This window comes from Colletotrichum higginsianum (assembly GCF_001672515.1).
Source record: "Colletotrichum higginsianum IMI 349063 chromosome 7 map unlocalized unitig_7, whole genome shotgun sequence".
In the NCBI taxonomy this organism is placed as follows: domain Eukaryota; kingdom Fungi; phylum Ascomycota; class Sordariomycetes; order Glomerellales; family Glomerellaceae; genus Colletotrichum; species Colletotrichum higginsianum.
The window spans coordinates 2,452,514-2,473,460 of NW_017263917.1; the positions used below are offsets into that span (position 1 = coordinate 2,452,514).

Sequence of the window (20,947 nt, forward strand, 5' to 3'; positions counted from 1 at the left end):
TTCTGTACTAAGGTAGGTAGGTAGATAGTTCGCCCTAGGTATTCATACTTATGTACAGAGTACAGAGTACCTTACCTTGTGCAGGCATTGTGTGTGTGCACCTTCTATGTTAGTGTACGGAGCGGAGGTTGCCTCTCGCCCATTGCGTACCAGCCACGTTGTTTCCGAATCTCCCCATTCAAAGACACAACGGAACTGCGCTCGTGTGTGGCCCGGAAACAAAACAAAACAAAACAAAACAAAACCAAGGAGCCGAGCAGCGCGCCTCGAGCCCCATCAAATCACGGCCGATGGATGCCTCGCGCCGTTGAAGTGCAAACCCCAACCCCCCCTGGTCGCCTCGAACCAGCGAATCGTAGCCAAGGCACCTCATCTCCTACTGCCACTGTTACTGTCTACGTCCATACACCCCTCGCGCGAACGTCCCAACGCAGACTGCGGTATCAGTACCCTTGGGCCATGTCGCCTTCGCCGTCGTCATCGCCATCGCATGCTCATGTCTCTGGTCTGTGCTTCGACAACGCGCCGTAGGATGATCAGCTTCCTCCCGAGCTTCGCGCCCGAATAGACCCCGAGAATTGTATACCACCAGTCATCTCTCATTCCGCACCGTATCTTGATCCATTGCGCCAACTTGTCGCCGCCGCCATGTCGGCCGCCAACGCCAACAACAACGCCAGACCCCGCCCGCCTTCAAGGAGTTCGGCGCCGCGCGACGAGGCTCAAGTCGCCAAGATCCCGCACATCCTCCCCCACGAGCGCGTCTTCCCCATCCAAATAGGCAACGAACTGTTCAAGCTCTCTGGCGCCTCCATTTCGTCCGATGGTGCGTTTGCAACCTCTGCTATCCTCGACACTGACCGGAAACCCCGGTCTCGCTCCGCGCCCCGCCCAACACGATGATGCCTGTCCGACTTTGGGCCCAACGGCACGTCACTCGTGGTTTCTATTGCTGTGCTAACTTGCACTGCTAGCGCCCTCCTACTTCTCCCAATACTTCTACTGCCAGATCAAGAAGGCACAGGAAACGGGCGAGGATCTGTCCAGTGCCATCCGCACTCTCTACATCGACCGCGACCCTCAGACCTTTGCCGACATCTCCCTTCACCTTCAAGGGTATCATGTCAAGCCTCGAGACGGCACGCATTTTGTGCGCCTCTTTGCAGATGCCCAGTTCTACAGCCGTACGCTCGCCAAAACAAGCCGCTGTCCTCGTCCGAGCCACACTAACCAACACATCTGGCAGTACCCAAGTTGATATCCCAGCTCTACGAAGAGTCCATCTTTATATCCATTGGCCACCGCGAGTTCCAAATACCCCGTGACATCTTCACCGACCCGGGCAACTCTCCCAACTTCTTCTCCCTCGGTTTCGCCGTCTTCTTTTCGAATCCCGAGGACCTGTTTCCCGGCCTCGAACGCGAAGGTCTCCTGCGTCCGCCGTCCATCCTACCGCCGTCCGTGCCGAACCGCTCCGCCGAAACATTCTCCGAGATCCTGCACCTCTTGCGTGGGTACCCCGTCACCATCCGCGATGAGACCCACCGCGCCGAGCTGCTGCGTGACTGCCGATACTTCAACTTCAAGGGCTTGGAGCAGAGGCTTATACCCCATCACATCAGCTACAACCAGAGTCGGCGCCGCGAGGAGATCGTCTTGCGCTTGGAGGACATCCTCAAGAGCGGCATCAGCGTGGCAGCCGATGTTTCTGCCTCCCCGGGTGAACATCTGTCAGGCTGGGTCAATTATGCGCGCCCCTACGTCGACGATCGTGCGGCGGAGCTAGTCCTCGAGACGGGCAGTGAGAGCACCCGCCTGCACTTCCAGTCTGGCTCGGTCCGCGCCGAGTTCTTCAGGGACACCCGTGCCCGGATTGCACGCCTGTTCGAAGTCGTGGCCACGAAGCTGAACCTCCCACCAACTACCCAGCCCCTAGGCCTCCTGATGGCCTCGGGCGGAGCAGGCAGCCAGCCCCCGACCCCGGGACATACGCCCTTGAGCGAGGACCTTGTTCGCGTGCTCATCGACACCGATACTTCCATCATGCTGGACGGCAAGTCATACGCCCTCGAAAATGACGACCTGCACCTCGCGAACCCCATGTCCGCGGCTTCGAGCACTGGCCAAGCCGACGGGGTTGAATCCCCAACAGCGTCCGCATCCCAGCCGAACTCGCGCAAGCGCAGGCGGGTCGACTCGCATGGCTACGCGGCCGCCGGCCAAACAGCGCTGACGGCTGAAGAGTGGGTTGTGCGTTCGGGCCAATGGAGGCTTAAGATCCAGGGGTCACGGGGCGGCAAGAGCTCCGTCGAGGTCGTGCTCGTTGCCGTAAAGCTTGACGCGTACAGCTCGGAGAACGCGAGGAACACCTCTAGGGGCTTCTTGAACGGATGAGACGAGGTCCCTTGTTTGATGCGTTTTTAACACCCCCTGCGGCTTTTGAGGGATTGTGGTGCGACCATGCTCGGTGAACACAATGAGAGTGAACGGGTCGAGGTGGGTATCAACTCTTATGCTACACGACGTTACGACTCAATACTACTGTATATACATACCTATACCACGAATCAAAGAGAAGAGGGGGGGGAGGGGGGGGTTGACGAGAATGAGATCTTACAACTTCCACCGCGAAGAGGATGGAGGGGACTGCGAGAGGGTTACGTGTTTTAGACACTTGCGGCAATGTGCGAAACCGGTCTTGGGTCTTTCACGTCCCACACGTATACGGCTCTCGAAGACCACTCGTCTGGCCATGGTCCTCATTTGAATCCACTTAAGAGGTGTACATAACAGTCGGCGTGAGTGTGAGAAATGCAGAATGAAGTATCAAAGTGCGGCAATAGCGCACACATTAGTATGGGAGAGTAGAGGAAAGTTAACTCGGTTTGCGCGTGCATCAAGGATGAGGAAGGAAAGAAGAACAAGGCGATGGAACCACAATACTGCCATCCCGCTCTCTCGTCCAGCTCCCAAAGCCCCCTCATTTTCATCATAATGCACAGCAGTCAAAGGTGACGAAAACCGGACCAGAAGACCAGGCAGGATATGCGTATGTGTGTAATCGCAATCGCTGCGGTTTGGGAAAATAAGAAAACTCCTCGTCGAAACAAAATATCCCTCACCCCCCTCCCCTCCCCCCGGATGAAGGTAGGCCGTTACCCCTTTTCAAATCCGGCGCAAGAGAAACGCCGTTGACTATGCAGACAATAGAGAGAAGGGTGCCAGCCGAACGAATAACAAGTAGCAAACGAGTCCTCCCTCCACCTGGGAAAAGAAAAACGAAATGTAAAGAAAAACGCCTGAGCCATGCGGGAAAGCTCCTGGGTATGCCACTTCCCGTGCCCGGGAACCAAAACGCCTTCCCTTTTCCCGTGTCATTTTGCGCGTTTCTGTTGTTTCTTCTTTTATGTACGTGTCGCCGACCAGCCAAACGAGCTGCGCGCGAGCGAGTCCCGCGTCAGCTTCCACAGGCGGCTCCGCACCGTGATGTTTTGAGCTTCAGTCAATCGGGGATAGGCCTCATTGTCAACGTAGTACGAGACGACATCATAGTCCCCGTCATGTACGTTGGGCGAGACGACATCCTTGCTGGGGCGAACTGATCCGGCGGTGCCCTGTTTTCCGCCCGGCGAGCCCGCGTCGGACAATAAGGAACTCTACACCTTCGCCTTGGGATACGGCTGACCGGCAGGGGCGCTAACATCACGCCGTTCGCCAGCACCCTCAATCATCTTCTTGCGGGGCGTCGCTGTGCCTTGTGCAATGGAGCGGGCCCGTCCTCGGCGTTCGCGAATGCGGGCCAGGGCCTCCTCGCGCGTCATGGTAGGGGTCATGGCGGGGTTGTTGATGTCAAAAGACATCTGACAGTCGCCACCTGATGGCGTGCGGCCGCGTTCGACCCTAGGCTGGGGTCTTGGCTTGTCATCACGGACGGGGACGGTCGTTGTGGTTGTCTTGGTATAGAACGCGGCTGCTGTGTGTGGGCGGACGGTATCCTTGGGGTTCGGCGAGGGGCTTCTTGAGGAACGAGCCGCTGGACGGTCTTCCATGTCAGGCATGGTCGGGATGGAGGGAAGAGGCGCGGTGTGGGCTTCGCCGTCGGCGCCGCCGTGGGGCGCATTGAGGAGGGATGCCAGCGACATGCGCTCCTGGGCGAGGACAGCAAAGTCAGGGGGTTCGAGAGAGGGTGTGCGCGAGAACCTCGGGGGAGCATCGTGGGGAGTGGGAGGCTCATTGGGAGACTCCTCGCTGGATTCGTGCTCTTTCCTCTCCTGCTCCCGCTGGGCCTCGATCTCCTCGGCCTCTTGTAGAGACACCGTTCGGAAGATGCCCTCGCGGGCGCAGAAGATGGTGCTCCGGCGCTCCTCCCTCGACCTCCTGGGAGCATCGGGCTTTTTGAAGACGTTTTCATCGGCCGGGGGGCTCTGTGAAGCACCGAATGATGGGCGACCCGCAGAGGACCCCTTACTTCCGCGAAGAAGGACCAGGTCACTGGCGTCGGCTATCTCAGCCGGCGGCATGAGTCTGCGCCTCGGCGACATGATGCTTGGCCTGTTGGAAGCCAGGCTCTGTCTCGGGGAGACGATACTTTGTCTTCTGTGGGTTTTGGCGCAAGGGCAGCACCGCAGCTCGCACTCGGCCTGCAAGAAGTCGACGAGTTCGTATGCACGGTCTGCGCGTTGGCGTTCCCAGGAAACTTGGAGAGAAAGCTCTTCAATCTCCTCCTCGCTGGCGGCAGAGGAGACTATGTCCACCGTCGAAAGCGAGAATCGCGATGCCTTCTTCTTCTTTTTGGGTGATGCAAACTCGTCGTCGGGTTCGGCGTCGAGCGGTTTGGGTAATGGGATGCGACCCTCGGCGGCTATGCGGGCGACTTCTTCCTCCGCCGCCAAGGTCTTGTATGCGTCACGCTCCTGCTCGAGCATCTTGATGCGCTCAAAAGCTTCGCCGAGCTCCTGCTCCATGCCGACCATTTGATAGCGAGCCTGAAAAGCCTCTTCTTCGCGGGCCTTGGAGCGCAGCTTCTCGGCGTCGAGGTTGTCCGAGGCCAGGCGCCAGCCTTCGCGGGCGGACTTGAGCTCCTCTTGAAGTTTGATGATCTGGGACTCGTTCTTGAATGTCTTTTTGCGTGCAAGCTTAATCTCTTTCTCCCATGCTGCTTTCGTATGGGCGTATGTTTCTTTGGCGCGGCCGTATTGTTCCTTGAATGCACAGTCAGCAACGCTGGGAGGGCCCCCCTTGAGCGAGGAGGCAGAGGCGAGCGAGTGGGCTTACCATGACGGTCTCGAGACGCTCGCTGACGCGTTGCTCTCGCTCCTTGCCCTTTTCCAACTGAACACGCAGGACCTTGGACTCGTCGCGGTAGCGGCGCAGTTCGGTCTCGGCTTCCTCGCGACCCAGCATGGCACGCTTGAGGGCAGCGTCGGCGGTCTTGCGCTCGAGTGTCTTGGACTGCATGGCGAGGTTATTGAACTGGGATATCTTGTCGTGCACAGAGCTGTCGCGGCCGCCGGGGCTGCTGCGAGGCGATGTGAAGAGGTTGCGGGCCTGTTGCTTCTGGTTTGCGCGATCGGGAGTCATCGGACTGAGTGGCCCCCCTGGCGAGGGCGGTTGGTCGTCACTATCGGCCATGGTGAAGGTGAGTGTATTGCTGTGTTAACCGGGCAATGCTCTATCATGCAACACTGGGAAGGTCTTTGAGAGGCGATGTCGTGGCTAGTATCGAGCTTGCTTCGTGTCCAGGAGCTCGAAGGCAGCTTGCATGTGTTCGCGCCTCGCGGTGGATGGCCGTGAAAGCGTCGGAGTAAAAGTGTACTACCTTGATGGAGGCGGTATCATGTAGGTAGGTAGAATAAGTTAGAGGAGTATGTAGATATCTCCCAGTCCGAATTGATGGGTGGGAGCAGGCCGATGGGTGTTTACAGCGCGGGCGCGGGTGCTGCTGGAGCTGGAGGCGGGTTGTCTGGGTGACGCGGATGGATTGCCCTAGCGAAATGGTTCATTTAGCGTCGGGGATTGGGCCGTCAATGAATGACATAATCAAGTCCGCCTTTAGGCACAAGAAAAAAAAAAGTTGGTTAGCCCAGAGCTGGGAGCTGCTGCTGGATGTGGTAAGGGGGGGGGACTCTGCTCCCCGACACAGCGATATCCTCGAAAGCTGCTCCGGGTTGTCTCTGATGTGCTTAATGGCATATGGTGCTCATTTCATCCGGAGAGCCTTCATGCCTGTCAGGACTGAATAGCATAAGGTGACGATGATGGATTCTTTGACAAGTTCCAATCCCATTGCTACCGCCAGCATCGGCCTTTTGGCTTCCGGCGCAGCTGCTACCAAGTGTCGCATAAGTGGGGGTTCCTGCTCTGTCTATTGTGTCCCTCTACGGATTACCTAGGCCAGGTAGGTACTGAAGGTACTGATCTACCCGGGTATATCGACCAGGGCGACAGCTTCTGGAAGCTTGAGACATGCAACCGGTACTCTGTATCCGTATCTATATATTGTCAGCGCCACAGCTAGTAGTTTAGGGAAGCCCGATTCTTTTGAATGCAGCTCCAGAGGGCTGTACTCTATCTGTAACTTGCCCTCCTCCAGGAACATTCCTGCATCAATCTGAAAGCTCCCCCCCCCCCCCCCCCCTCCCCCAACTCGTCGTGGTCCCAGAAAAGGGGACTTCTCTCCATCGGATGGCTTGGATCCGCCGCAACCTATCACGCGTCGTCTAAAAGTCACCTTTCGCCATTTGCGCGGCTTTGCGTCCCCCGCCGGGCCACACACCCCCGTTCCTCGCTCTCGGCCTCCACCTCGTCACCGGTCGGTCCATCCGCCTACCTTGTCTGCCGCTGGCGGAGTGCAGAAAGCCTGCAGACGTGCTTGACTGTCCGCGTATCCATTCAGCTGCTTTTTGGTTCTTCTGTTATTTCTAGAAATCTGTCCGTTGCTTCCGCTTGTCACCCCACATCGACAACGTGACAGCAGACAGGGGGGCTTCTCTCTCGCTCTCTCCTACTCTCACTTTCATTCTGCTTTTAGCTTAACTCTGTCGATCATTCAAGTACTTACCTAGCTTTCAGTCAAAACACTCTGACTTTGTCTACCCTGGCTTCAACATCATCGCTGCCAACGACACTACCAATTGCCCCCTCCGCAGAATAGAAGCACCCACGGCCATGGCAGACGAATCTCCCAGTGTGCGCCAGCGCAAGCCGGTGCAGCAAGCCGAGGACGACGACAACCTGTTTGCGGGCACCCCGGCCGAACATTCGCGGGGGAAGAAGAGCAAAAGGTCCAAGAAGGCAAAGGCTGAGGCGGACGTGTACAGCCCCTACGTCGACATCCTCCGCTTGCTGAGCTTCCTCCTCCTCGCATCTTGCGCCCTCAGCTATCTCCAGAGCAATGGCGAGAGCTTCTTCTGGGGCCAGAAGAACAAGCCCTGGTACCTGCGGCCCAGCTACTGGCGGTCCAAATGGGTGCGTACATTCAGCCCTCCTTTCTGCGGAGAGGCACTCCTACACACTTGTCCATCCTACAGACGACTGCAGAGGCTAACCCACTACCATCCGCAGAACGGCCCCGTTTACCTCACCCCCGAAGAGCTCCTACAGTACGACGGCTCGGACCCCGAGAAGCCCATTTACCTCGCCATCAACCACACCATCTTCGACGTCTCGGCGAACCCGCGCATCTACGGCCCGGGCGGCTCCTACAACGTCTTCGCCGGCCGCGACGCCTCGCGCGGCTTCGTCACGGGCTGCTTCATGGAGGACCGCACCCCGGACATGCGCGGCGTCGAGGCCATGTTCCTGCCGCTCGACGACCCCGAGATCGACCGCCACTGGTCCTACGACGACATGCGGAGGCTGCAGGAGGAGGAGCTGGCCGCCGCCCGCGCCAAGGTCCACGACGCGCTCAAGCATTGGGTCGATTTCTTCTCCAAGAGCGACAAGTACGGCGCCGTCGGCAAGGTCAGGAGGGATCCCGACTGGCTCGAGAAGGAGCCCAAGAAGAAGCTGTGCGAGCAGGCGCAGAAGGGCAGGGTCCCGAGGAAGCTTCCTGGGCAGGAGGGCCAGAACTAGGTGCCATGATGACGGACCGCGCGTGCTTGAATACTATGTTGTCTCGTTCATAGGCACTGTGAACAGGGCGGCTCGTTTCCCTGCCACGGACTCAACTGTGGGAGCGCCAACCATGTGCAGCTTGTCACGATGCGTTCACAGATACCCTGCGAATCACTTGCTCGACGAATCTGAACAAACTAAATGTGACAAGCATAATGCTGTGCTCTCTTGCCTTCTGAGCGGCTACTTTCAAGATCCGATCGACCCGCCAAGGGGTTGTGTAACGGGCCGAGGACCGGTTGTTGGTTGGTCACGCGCAAACCCGTCATATTTCGCACCCACGCGCCCCCTCTAATATTCAATTTCAATCCTCTTGGGAGCCCGGTGACATTACCGAGAACAAGCCCAAGAGGGGCAAGAGGAGTCATTGCTTTTCAGGTGGAAATGCTCGGTCAACCACATTTGGTTTCTTGGAAGTCCTCTATTCGACCATGCTTGAATGCTGTGGCGAAGGATGCAAGCTTGTCTCGAGCTTGGTTTTTGAGAGTGTTCCGTGTACGTGATTGCCGGTCGCCCTGAGTGGCCAAGCCCACGGGTACCGACATACAGACAGTTCAGACAATTGCGCGTGGAGATAGATTGCAAATGCCAGAATCAAGAAACTCGATTTAGATACTATAGCAAATCATGCAATTGACGCCGTTCCCGGCATGGATCCCCATATACACAGGGGGATAACCCCCCCTTCTAGTCTTTTGGTTTTCTCGGGCTTCCCGCCCGTACCGTGCGAACCAGCGGTTGACATGCACCGCCCTCCACGAATGATGAGGTTTTAAAAAAGGAAAAGTGAATGGTATTAAGTTTCATCAGCACAAAAAGTGTACACCGTAGCCAGAGCCCAACGCCCGGCCTGACCCGAACCCCACAGTCGTCACGACGACGCTTCTTACAAGAGCAGGAAGCCGGCACCGAGGGCGAGCAGCAAAGTACCGGGCGCGCTGAGGGAGACGGCGCCGGCGGTAGGAGGAGAGGACGGTGTGGCACCGGAACCGCCGCCGCTACCGCCGTTAGAGCCACCGCCGTTGGAGCCACCACCGGCACCGCCAGTGGGAGAGGCGGAACCGCCGCCGTTGCCGCCTGCAGAGCCGCCGCCGGGGATCTGGGCCTGAGGGACCTTCTTTGCGGCCTGGGCGTAGTTCTCAATGGTACGGGTGGCGTTGGCCCTGGAGCTGTTGAAATTGTTAGCATCGTGTCTGGGCCATTTGGTGTGAAATGTGTGTGAGTGGATGAGTGGATGAGTGGGTGCTGTGTGATTATGTCCATGCGCCCCTCGGGTTTCGTCTTGTATCATCGTCCGAAGGATGAAACGTGGTACAGCCACAAAGCGGCACGGATGCGTCATCCGCAGACGGGTCCCGGCTTGACAACTTGACATGTGCGGCGAAGAACACAGGGGACCAAAAAGCAGAAAGTTGGGCCAGAAAAGGACCAAGTGGATCAGGATATGACTTACTTCTCGTTGATGACCATAACCATGCCGTTTTGGCAGTGCTTGCCCTGGGAGCAGTACAGCCACATGGGCGCTGTGCTGTTGACCATGACGGTGAAGACGGGAATTTGTCCCATAGCGGCCGAAGCTTGAACAGGCTGGTAGCCCGAGTAGACGCCCTTTGCCGAGGCGTTTACGTTGGAGATGGGGATGCACGGGTTGTCGAAGGTGGACTGGACAACTGAGTGGTTGCCGCCGCGGAATTGGAACTGCACCATGGAGCCGACGGGGGCGTTGATCTTGTCGGGGAAGAACTTGAGCGTGTTGTTGGTCGAGGCGACGGAGACGACCTGCACGTCGACGGCTGCGAGCGGTCGTGTTAGTCTCTTTGCCCTCGGCGTCATGACTTGGGTCTCCGACTTACCCTGAGCAACGGCGGCCAGAGCCGAAACAACCATAGCCGAGATATGCATTTTGATGAGAGAGTCTTTTATGTGGTTCTTAATCAACCAGTAGAATAGTGTTGTGAATATTTGGTCGGCGGAGACGAGTCGAGCGAGAGTAGCGGTACTAAACGGTGGAAATATCGAGCAAAAAGCGACTTGCGCTTGGTAGGACTAGCCTTTGGAGAAGTTGAAGAATTAAAGATTCGAGAAGAAAGTAAAGAAAAGGGAAGAAGTAACTAGGAAATCCCGCCTCAAGATTGTTTGTTGATGGAATCTCTAGGAAAGAAGAGGGACCAGACAGAGAGGGAGGGGGGTGCGAGGGAACGGCATGAATTTAAGCAACCCTCGGGATCGTCCCAAGACCCAGTGATAGGAAGCCTCGACAACGGAAAGAAGAAAAAGCCAGACCCTCAGGCCCCCTGGCTGCATCGATTGGGTGGTCGTCGTCGTCGTTGTCGCTGTCTTTCGTCGAGCATCTGAAAAGGCAAAGACCCATGTCCACGCCCCTCCCTTCCCGGGCACCGGCCCACCGCGAGACGTCAGTGGACAAGGGCCAGAGAGGGGGCCCCCTTTCGACCATGGGCGTGTTGCAAATGACGGCAGAAGCGAGGCGAGGCGAGGCGAGACGAGGCGAATGGACGTTGGTTGCGAAGGGGGTGTGGTAGGTGAGAGAGGGAAGGAGGAGGAGAAGGAGGAGGCTGATGCAGCGTGGTTGAAACGCGTTTTGACCATGGCACCCAGGCCATGGGTGTGAGAGCCTACCCTGCGTCTGGACCTGGGCCAATGTGCCCGCCGTACCGACTCTGTCTGGTGGGCTTGGAACGACGGCTGGTTTGGTCAATTCTGCAGGTCTGGGACAATGGGAAACACATTAGAACCCAAGCTTACAGGATGTTGTTTGTTGATCCCCTATAACCGTTTTTTACATTGATTTTTTTTTTTTTTTTGCTGCTGCTGCTGCTGCTGCCGCTGCCGGGCCTCGCATTTGCTTGCGTCCTGCTTGCTGCCGTCGTCGGTGGCTTTCCCCGACTTGGCATTTGCAGCCACTCTTAGGATTCAATCTAAATACACTACCGCATAGCTTAACATCCGTACCTAGTTTGATGGGGTCTTGGTCAGGTTGCTGTGTAAGGAACCCTTGTCTCCCGAGTGGCTTGCCAGAAGCAGATGGGTATGGGGGAAGACCCTAAAGCCGGCCAAGACGGCTTCCAAGCAAGACGATACAAGCTAGGAGAATGGAAGCCGTTGTACCCGGGCACAGTATTACCGCTCGTTTGCACAACAAAAAAGAAATGAGGAGGGCCTGGAAGCGTAGATCCGAGGAGTTGCAAGACGGACGGCCCCCGATGGGGGAGACGGCCTACAAAGGTAGTTGACACGAGGGAGCTTGGACTTTCATCGCGGGCTGTGAACTCGTGCCACTGACAGACACCACGCCACACACCGCGGCAGGCCAACGTCAGTCAACTGAAGATGACGGGCCCGAGGAGGCCAGACTGGCTGAACGGCAATTGGGTTTAGCGACGCTGCTGCACCTGCTTGCAATCAGACAATCAGACACACGCCCGGTGGTGGCGCACGCACAGGCTACGCCAATGTCGTAAATTGCAACGTCGTCAAAGTTGGGACCAGGCCGATCTTGACAGGATAGAAAAGAGATCCGAGAGGAACACTGGCAGTAACTGCGGTTCGTCTGCTCGCCAGAAAATGGAAAGGTAAAAGCAAATGAAAAAAGTTATCTCATCATGATTGGACTTCAGCCCGTCAAACCTCCGAGCCACACACACACACACACACACACACACACACACACACACATACACCCATACGTATTCGCACACCGAGACACCTACATTCCACACAAAACAGGCCCGTCAGTCGGCCTTCGACCATAAGGCCAATGGGGGAATGCAACCCTGTCGCTCCGAGTCCGTGTCTGGGAGGTAGAGAAAAGAAGAATAAAAGAGAGGAGACACCTACCAAGACGGCACAAAGACCAAGACCAAGACGGGCCACGGGGCAGCCACGACTTCCCTTCATCGCCTCTAGTCGGGGGTAATCAGCTGAGTGCCTGCTCCCCTCCCACCACTGTCCATCTGAACCGTGAATGGGAAGAGCAGAGAGAGAAGAAAAAGTTGAGACTGGCAAGCGGTGATAGCGCGTGTCAATCCAAGTCGGACGACGTCGAAGCCGAAATAAGGTTTGGGTACGCACGGTTCGCCCAACGAGCCAGGACACGCACTCACACCCCCGTCGTGATTCGTCCTCGGTTCCGAGACCCATAACATATCCTCCCACTGCCCCTTGGTAGCTCTTGTTATTGGCTGAAGCCCTAACCTTAGCTGCCGAAAAGAGGCTGGCGCTCGGATGTGCTTCACTGACACTCTCCCTCAGCCCTCTGACAGTTCCGTAACGCACCCTGTTTCATCCCCTCCGTCCACAACCACGGATTCCCTCCCCATCACTGCTGCGTCCTCCGTCCTTCGTCCTCGTCCCGGACCACCTTGCTGCGTCTTGGCCATTTTCAACCACGTTTGCCGCTTTGCCATTTTGCTCCCCCCGCCCACCCCAGTTCTGCCCCGTTGGCGGGAGGGCCTGTCAAGACCCCTGAGTCGTCCGTCCATCCGTCGTCCCGCCGCGTGTTCCGCCCTGGCGATATTGCATACCGACGACCCCAACGGAAAATTGCCGACGATACATTAGTTTGCACACCAGGATTCAAGATAACCCAAGCAGCCGACACCCTTGCTGATCTTAGCTTCCCAACCGCTGCGTCACACTGCCGTTGCTTGTCATTGCTTGGCCGCTCCTTCGTCTGTCAGCCCGTCTTGACGAAACCAAGCCAGTCACATCCCCGTCTTTTAGAAGACGCCCGACTCGCCCAGCAAGACCACGTTCACGACGTCGTCATGCCCTCGCCCAGCCCTTGGCCATGGCATTTCCTCGGCCGTCGAGGAAGAAAGACAGGTCAGTCAGTCAACGGAGGCACTTGCGTCTGGTTATCCCGCCCCCGTACCCTGCCGCCTTGCTTCCTATGTCTCCCCCCTGCCTCTCGGGCCAACGGTCACCCTCCAGTGCAGGGAGAAGAAATCTATCTATCCTAGTATATCCAATCCGTTTAATGTCTTTGCCTGTGTCCGAAAATTAGCCAATACACTTAGACAGCCTTAGGTACGCAAGATCAGCTTCCCGAGATCTACTGTTCAAGCATGATCCACATACCCGCCGCACACACTGCTAAACTTGATCGTAATTCCTCGCAATCAGGCGCCTCCCCATGCCTTTTTCATGCCCCTTTCCCTTCTCTTTGGAGCGGCCTTCCGACTCTTGGCTCTGCCTCGCCTCGTGACTCTCATGCCCCCTGACCCATTCCCATCACTCTCCTTGTCCCAGAGAAAAACAGGGGTGCCTTGCTTCTACAGACGCTTGTCATGTTTCCTCCGTCCCACGGGTGCCTTAGTCGCCGTCCCCTTCCACGTGGATTCCTCATTTCCCCTTCACCCGTCGAAGCATCAAGGCAGTCGAAGGGTCGTCTCACGGAAGAGACAGCCGCTTCCAGCCACCGCCGCCGGGACCGTATAACCGCCTGTCGTTATAGCCTCGAGTACCCTCTTTCGCCCGCTGTCTACTTGATCAAAGATTGTTTTAAACTGCATGCGGGTTGCAAATCTCTTCGGATGGAGGCGTCTCAGGGTAACTCGAATGCCGTCCGCCGTTCCTAGGCCGGGGCAGAAACGAAACGCTCTGGTTTTTAGTAACGAATCGATGCGTCAAAAATCCATCAAGAAAATTTCCGGCTTCAACCAAACTGCCGCTTGGCTACGCGGAGGGTTCTAAGAATAGTGGCGTTCGCACTGGGTAGCCTGGATTAGGGGTTTCAACCCATGGTTGAAATGACAGGCCCTTTCGCCGCCGTTCAGAAACTATATCTTCGTTTGAGCTGACACTTTCACGCCTTCTGAGCTTCGTCCCAAGTTGGTTCGTCTTGCGCGCCAAGAAGAGACAAACTCTCGTTACGTACCGCCACTGTCATCTTGGACCTCGGTCACTATCCCGCACCCATCACCCATTACCCATTCCTTTGTCTTCTTCTTCCTTATCCAACAATTCATTGGCTTGGCACGCAAGGTAGTCCTTGGGCACAAAAGAAACCGGAAGCAGGGCGAACCTGTGCCGCCGCCAAGGTCCTCAACTACTCATGTCCCGTCATGTCCCGTCATGTCTGGGAGAAGGCGAGCAACGGGGTAGCAGAACATGGGGCCAAACATCTCTTCAACACACACTCCCGCACACAAACATTCGCTTTCTCCGAACGCTAGCGTTGAAGCCCAAGTCTCCGCGGCTAGGAGAAGCTCCCTTGGGGCGAGGTGTCAGGAAACATTGGACGAAGCTGGCTGGCTTCACGACTCATTCACCGACACTCTGCCAAACCGTGAGTGAGGGCCAGATTTAGTCAGGTTTCTTTCCTCGCTCTTTCCCAGCCAACGCTTGGCAAGAGTGTTACCAGAGTTGGCAATACTTGAGAACGCAAAAGTGTTTCTGTTACATGTCAAGGCCTTCAAGACACAACTCACTGGACGTGTTGGTGGACGAGGCTCATGCCAGCCTCGTGGCATAAAACAATCCACGACCTCCACTTGGACATTGCTTGAGTAGTCTTAGAAATCAGGCACGGCATGTGGTACGCTTAGGATGTACAGGGCGATCAGAAGGACTCGGTCCCATCTCACGTCACGAGGAACAAAGGTCGTTATGGATTTCAGAAAGTGCAGACTCACAGAAGCCAAGGAAGTCCAAGAGTTGGTGTTTCGTGCGTGAAAGGGACAGGGCGAGTCTTGAGGCTCGAGGCTGATTTGAGCTCGACGAGGTCGGAAGCCGTGGTGCGTGTCAAGAGAACCGCGGCCGTGCTTTTTTCCTAGATCTGTATATCAGGACTTCTCACGACTACCATGTTGCTTTCTGTCTGGGATGGGTTTGGGACATGAGATGGCGGTTTCTGGCCGACGACATCCAGCAGGAGGTAGAGGGGAAGAGAATCCCAAGTTCTGCTCTGACACTATGGCCGTTTACAATTCGCCAGACGGCACTGACCATCAACAACTATGTCTCGATCGAACGAAAAGTCCCAAGGAAAGAAAACGAAGAGTTCTTCTACAAGCTGTTCATTTGTTCAGGACGCCGCTGACATTCTCAACCGCTTAAATGCCCGTCATCTTTCCAAAAGAAAAAGCCTGGAAGGGACCATCATCGTCACGAAACCTCTCCCCCGAATGGCTTAGGCTTTACCACCGTGGTCCACTCGCCCCCATCACAAACAACTCCTGTGCTTTGGACTACAGACGATGCTCCAATCCAATGCAGCTAGAGACCGAGTTGACATGGTTTTCCCGGATGGGGGATCCTGCCCGGAATGTCGTGTTTGCTGTGACCCCGACCTGGACGATGAAAACCCCCCGAGAGGTGCCAAGTTCGTCGTGTCAGCGTCGGGTTTCGTCCCAACAATTCCCGCCTCAGACACACACAAAGACCCTTCGTCCTCGTCGAGAGCCGGTACGTGTTTGCCGACGAGCCGCGGGCATTGTTGTTTTGCTCAATCGAGGCAGGTTAGTACCCGATGAGCTCGTGCTTGCTTGCCCGTCCTCCCCACCCCCCTCTGATGTTTCGTCTGAACACCGACTCGGTCTGAGGCAGGAAGAGTGGCAGCCCTCTTCTCTCTCTCATTTCTTCGAATGACAGATTTGTCCCGGCCGGTTTGATTCACTCTTGCGGTCTGGTCCGAGGACGATGACGGACCAGGGTCGGCTGACATCTTCAAAGTCGCAGGACATGAGAGCGAGGGGATATCTGAACGACTTGATGGGGCCGCAAGTCCTCCATCGTGAACGGCCCGAAGACCTGATGCCTGTACAGACCATATAGTCGGCGCATTTGTCTATCACACGATCGGGCCGGCGGCGGGTATCCAAATTGTTATTGTTTTAGTGCCGTCTGTCCGGCACATGCAGCCAAGACATGTGTACACATATTTGTTTGAAGCGGATCAACATGGTGTACTTTCTGTGTACCTCCGGTCCGCTGCTTGACGATCATGTCTGCTAGTTGCAGCAGAAATGCGTTTGCTCATCCACCTGATCGACCGGAAGAAGAAGTGAGAGGCTTGCCCGCAGGCCAAAGCCACAACCACAACGGCTTTGCGTGAAAGCCTGGGCCGCACAGTCTGTTCGCGTCTTCATTGGCGCCATGGTGCCGACGTGGAGTGACCAAAGCCGGGGGATTTACACCTTGTGAAGGAGTAGGTCCGGCCGCAGTCCTTCGGGCTGCCCGAAGAGTTTCTGGGCGCTTTAGTCTAGATGATCAACTTCCTACCCACCCGTGTAGAGCATTCTTTGGACGTCCCGCTACGCCCCTTCCTGATTCCCAGAAGCTCTATGGCAAACTAGCAGGGTGAACAATGTAGGCACCTTTCCGCGGCTCTCTCTACAATGGCAAGTTGGAGACGAGATCTGCCTCCCCATTCAAGAAGAGATGTTGAAATGACACTGTCGAAACCCATCCCCATTGGGAGAAGCGTCTTCCCAAATGTAGAAGTTGTATAGTGAAGAACATTCCGGATATCTTTCGCTATAGTATCGGGGGCTGTCAACTGCGACTTGTTGCCGCCGCTCCTCAAAAGTCCATGAGCAGCTGCGGCGCAATCTTCTCCAAGTCTTCGACCTAAACCACACCGTCAGTCGTCTGCACCCTCTCGAGACAGGAAACACGCGCCCGAACTCACCTCGAGGAAGCCACCGGGCCTCTCGTGAACACACCGCGCGATGGCCTCCCGGACAAAGATGTCCATATACCTGCCCGCCGCTGCGTTCGCGTCCTTGCTGAGCCGCGTGTCGTCCTTCTCGAAGAACAGGTGGAGGAGCCGCGTCAGCAGCTCGGGCGGGATGGTGTTATCGGGCGCCTCGGCGCTTTCACCCTCCTCCTCCTCTTCCTCCTCCTCCGCTGCCTCCTCGACATCGTCCTCGTCGACGACGACCCGCGTCGCCGCGTCGCTGTCGGAGAGTTCAAAAGGCCCCGACTTCTTTCGCGCGGGCTGCTGAGTGGCCTTCCGCTTCGTGCCTGCGGCGGCGGTTTCTTGAGACTTGGCGGGACGACCGCGCTTCGCGGGCTGTGCTGACTGTCTTGGCATTCTGGAGGTTTGGTCTCGTCACAATAGATCACAATAAAAGGGAAGCGCGTTCGTGTTGTCGGGGAAGATGAAGGCTCGAGAAGTTCGGGACGATGCTGGCTGCCTGGCTGGCTGGTTGGTTGTCTTCCCAGGTGACGAGATTTCGTTGGTAGTCGCAAGCAGTCGAGTAACGACAGGAGTTCCACGTGTCGAAGGTGTGATAACCCACTTCCCCAAGCAAAATGTCAAGGGGGTGCGTTCGCTGAAGTGCGAGATCTGATCTGACTTCGGATCAGGCGATCAGGGCGGGGAGCATGTGGGGTGGGAGCGAGACGCGACTGTCACCGTCACTGCGGAGGTGTAGACGCGCATCACGACACTAGCGCCATTGACCAATCACGTCGACGCAACTTGGGATCTGGCAAACTCTCAACGCCACGTCTCATCATCGTCATCATCACTAAATCATCATCTACACACATTGTGCCGAAGAATGAAACTCGTTCATTCAAATCACAGAGCACGAGTAGTTGGAAACCTTCAATCTTAGAAACAAAGAAATCTTCCTATTGTACCACGGAAGTCTATCAATTCATGCAAGACCAAGGAAAATCCACGCCAGGATAAACCAGAAGCCAGTCGAGTCCGGCGGAGAAAGAGGTTGCGTGAACAAATGCAATCGAGAATTGCTTTAGTGTACAAATTACAGTGGATTAGGTAGCAAGCAAAGCTCTTCAGGTCATGTAAGAGAACGCCTTGCCATATGCCAGTCTAAACCACGAAGGACTGGCCGACGCAGACGAGCCACCTTTTGTGGCGTCCGCATCCAAAGTCCCTCCGCAACTTCCATCTCACCCCTTTTGTCAACCGAATCCTCATCTGATCCTAGCCAGCCACGAATCCCCACAGCCCGGGTATTCGCCAACTGCCAACCCGCCACCGATGAAGAGTTTATACACGAAGAGGTGTCAAGGCATTTAGCCGGAGCCACCCTTGAAGGCCTTGCCGAAGAGCAGGACCTGGAGCTGGTCGTAGATGGACAGGACACCAGCACCGGCAACACCACGGAGGATGTTGGCACCAGCACCCTTGAAGAGAGACTTGACACCCTCCTTGGCGATGATCTGCTTGCCGGCGTCGAAAGAGCTCTTGTACTTGACGGCCTCACCAGAGGTCATCATCATGCGACGACGGATGGTGTCAAGGGGGTAAGAGGCGATACCAGCGGCGGTGGTGACGCACCATCCGAGAGCGAAAGAGGCAAGGAAGTTGTTGGCGAGGTTACCGGTGAGGACGACGGGCTTGATGGAGTCGTAGAGACCGAAGTAGAGACCACGGTAGACGACGATACCAGCGACGGAGGGCATGAAACCACGGTAGAGACCGGCAATACCGTCAGAGGCGAGGGTCTTGCGGTAGACGTCAACGAGGCCGTTGAACTGGCGCTCACCACCCTTCTTGGCAGACTTGGCGTCGTTGGCCAGACGGGTACGGGCGTAGTCGAGGGAGTAGACGAAGAGGAGGGAAGTGGCACCAGCAGCCTGCATTCAATGTCAGTCGACTTGTTTCGTGAAGTGCAAGAGAAGGGGAAACATACACCACCGGAGGCCAGGTTACCAGCCATCCACCACGCGTAGCCGTCGCGCTCCTTCTTGAAGCCGAACATCTTCTTGAACTTGTCACGGAAAGCGAAGTTCAAGGCCTGGGTGGGGAAGTAACGGATGACGTTGGCAGTGTTGCCACGCCACAGAGACATGACACCCTCGTCGGCGGCGGTACGACGGAAGCAGTCGGCGATGCCGTCGTACTTGCGGTCGAGACGACCCTGCTTAAGCATCTCATCCTATGAGGCTGTTAGTTGCGGTTCATGAGCTTCATGATAGCTGGCACAGTGGACCAAGGTCACGTGTCATTGCGTATTGACACTACACCGGGAAGACCCGGATGACCTTTGGCTGACCACTTGTCAACATCGGGTACAGAGAGTTTTCACTGACCTGGTTCTGGATGAGGAGCTTGATACGCTCGATGGGGGCAGCAGCAGTCTTGGAGACAGCGGCAGAGACACCTCCCACTGTAGGAATCTGTTAGCGATCATTCGGATGATTTGGTTCGTTGTATCGCGCCGTCCACATCAGCTCGCCGAAGTCGGTGGCTGACGAGTGACATTGACACGGCAACGTCATTGATGGTAGAACATACTGAGGAAGTCAGCCACGAAGGGCTAGAAGATAAAAGTTAGCACATTGATTCAATGGGTGTATCAATTCCAACCAGCGCTCAAGAAAATTCTCGGCCTCCGTCCATCGGTGCATTCAGCGGCGGCGATAAGCCGAGCATTGGCCATTGTCGTATCGAACGAGGCCCATCAGGTCGAGATGGGCCGCCTCTTGATGAAACCAGAGTTGGAAGTCGATGGCCATAGAGAGTAGACCGACGATGGATGGAAGTAACGTCGCCGGCGAGGGAATTCTTTCTTTTCGCGCAGGCTCGGGATAAAAGGAGACGGGGGTGATAGCTTACCGGCATGCCCAGAACCTTCTGGTCGGTAGGAGGAGACATTTTGGCTGTGGGTTTCTTCTCAAAAGATCAACCTCAGAGAAAAGAATGAGCGGAGATGGACGGAGGAGTAGAAGGAGATGTGAAGACGGAAGGGCGAGTCGAGAGAATTTAAGTGCTCCGACGGTAGCAGGTTTGAGGGAGGGAAAAAAAAATTCCTGCAGGGTGGCCGAAGAAGGAACAGCTTTTGAGCGAATCTTTCCGGGCCGCGCTAAACAAGGAGCACCGACCACCTCGGGACAGGGCCAGGGTGCGTGAGTGCGTGAGAGGTGGGTGGAAAAGCGGGCCCCCCTTTCGCTGGCGGCCCTCCAGACTCCAGACAGTCCCAGTATGCCCACTGTCCAGCGTCTTCCCTCTCCAGTGTCGGGTGGGTCGACGCCCCCCAAGCTCGCTGGGAAGGTGCAGCGCCAGCGCCAGCGATAGGAGAGGTGAGGTGAGGTTTTTCTTTGGCCGGGCAACTGTTGCCTCAGGCCGAAGCGCTAGTTTGCCATGGAATTGAGATACCGGTTCACCCCGAGATTTGCACGGGGACTCCGCTGCAGGCTCTCTCTCTCTCTGTGTGTGTGTGTGTGTGTGTGTCTGACGGGAGGACAATGTGTTTTTAGCGCTCGTTAGCTGGGCTCTGGGCTGCTTCGTTTGTCTCGTAGCGGAAGCTGTCAAGTCCAGACAGCAACTCCCGCTGTAGTCACAGACTTGATGAATAGGGGCATTTGGGCAGTCTCAAATGAGACTGACGCTTGGGGGGGAGAGAGAGATGATGGCTCGGATCATCAAGGTGCTGTTGATCGAATTGCATACGGGATTGACGATCTGAACATAAGGTGCCAAACAGCAGAAGCATAGCCGGACGGCCGGTCAGCCTACTGACCTCTGCTTAATGAAATTCCATTCCAAGCCTCTTTGTCCGTCTATGTGAACGTAGATGACACTCCAATATCATGTCCTGTCGTGTTCCAGAACCACTGGCATCACCAGCCAGTGTGCTTCCTCTCGTGAACATGATTTATGGCTGTTTGTTGTCCAAGTCTAGCCGGGAGTGCGGAAACATAGCATCCAGGGCTATCTGCCGTGGCAACCAGACATTACTGATGGATATTTCAATGTCATCAGCATCCCCCCTTCTAGCCCCTTCATCCCGAGCAAGATGTCTCCCATGTCCCGGTGCCAAGCTCGAATGGCTGGGTCAGGTACCCTCCTGGGGTCTGTCTGGTAACCCGCAAAATTGCAGCGCCCAATCCT

At 56.3% G+C, this 20,947-nt stretch overlaps 6 protein-coding genes across 6 annotated transcripts; 2 read left to right on the plus strand and 4 right to left on the minus strand.

Annotated features, from left to right (window-relative positions):
* Window positions 1-648: 648 nt before the first annotated feature.
* Window positions 649-2,394, plus strand: CH63R_10433 (BTB/POZ domain-containing protein; the record flags this gene model as incomplete). Its single annotated transcript, XM_018305407.1, has 3 exons — window positions 649-826; window positions 975-1,184; window positions 1,247-2,394. The coding sequence occupies 3 exons, from the start codon at window positions 649-651 to the stop codon at window positions 2,392-2,394; spliced, it is 1,536 nt and encodes a 511-aa protein (XP_018154831.1).
* A 1,262-nt stretch (window positions 2,395-3,656) lies between these two features.
* Window positions 3,657-5,631, minus strand: CH63R_10434 (uncharacterized protein; the record flags this gene model as incomplete). Its single annotated transcript, XM_018305408.1, has 2 exons — window positions 3,657-5,201; window positions 5,275-5,631. 2 exons carry the CDS (start codon window positions 5,629-5,631, stop codon window positions 3,657-3,659), a joined length of 1,902 nt encoding a protein of 633 aa, XP_018154832.1.
* Window positions 5,632-7,167: 1,536 nt separating this feature from the next.
* CH63R_10435 (Cytochrome b5-like Heme/Steroid binding domain-containing protein) lies at window positions 7,168-8,073 on the plus strand (the record flags this gene model as incomplete). Its single annotated transcript, XM_018305409.1, has 2 exons — window positions 7,168-7,467; window positions 7,564-8,073. 2 exons carry the CDS (start codon window positions 7,168-7,170, stop codon window positions 8,071-8,073), a joined length of 810 nt encoding a protein of 269 aa, XP_018154833.1.
* Window positions 8,074-9,001: 928 nt separating this feature from the next.
* Window positions 9,002-10,017, minus strand: CH63R_10436 (Extracellular serine-rich protein; the record flags this gene model as incomplete). The annotated part of the gene is made up of 3 exons (XM_018305410.1): window positions 9,002-9,284; window positions 9,569-9,908; window positions 9,969-10,017. 3 exons carry the CDS (start codon window positions 10,015-10,017, stop codon window positions 9,002-9,004), a joined length of 672 nt encoding a protein of 223 aa, XP_018154834.1.
* A 6,639-nt stretch (window positions 10,018-16,656) lies between these two features.
* CH63R_10437 (uncharacterized protein) lies at window positions 16,657-17,170 on the minus strand (the record flags this gene model as incomplete). The annotated part of the gene is made up of 2 exons (XM_018305411.1): window positions 16,657-16,704; window positions 16,766-17,170. The coding sequence occupies 2 exons, from the start codon at window positions 17,168-17,170 to the stop codon at window positions 16,657-16,659; spliced, it is 453 nt and encodes a 150-aa protein (XP_018154835.1).
* Window positions 17,171-18,126: 956 nt separating this feature from the next.
* On the minus strand, window positions 18,127-19,711 carry CH63R_10438 (ADP,ATP carrier protein; the record flags this gene model as incomplete). Its single annotated transcript, XM_018305412.1, has 5 exons — window positions 18,127-18,690; window positions 18,747-18,992; window positions 19,147-19,223; window positions 19,352-19,373; window positions 19,673-19,711. 5 exons carry the CDS (start codon window positions 19,709-19,711, stop codon window positions 18,127-18,129), a joined length of 948 nt encoding a protein of 315 aa, XP_018154836.1.
* Window positions 19,712-20,947: the final 1,236 nt, after the last annotated feature.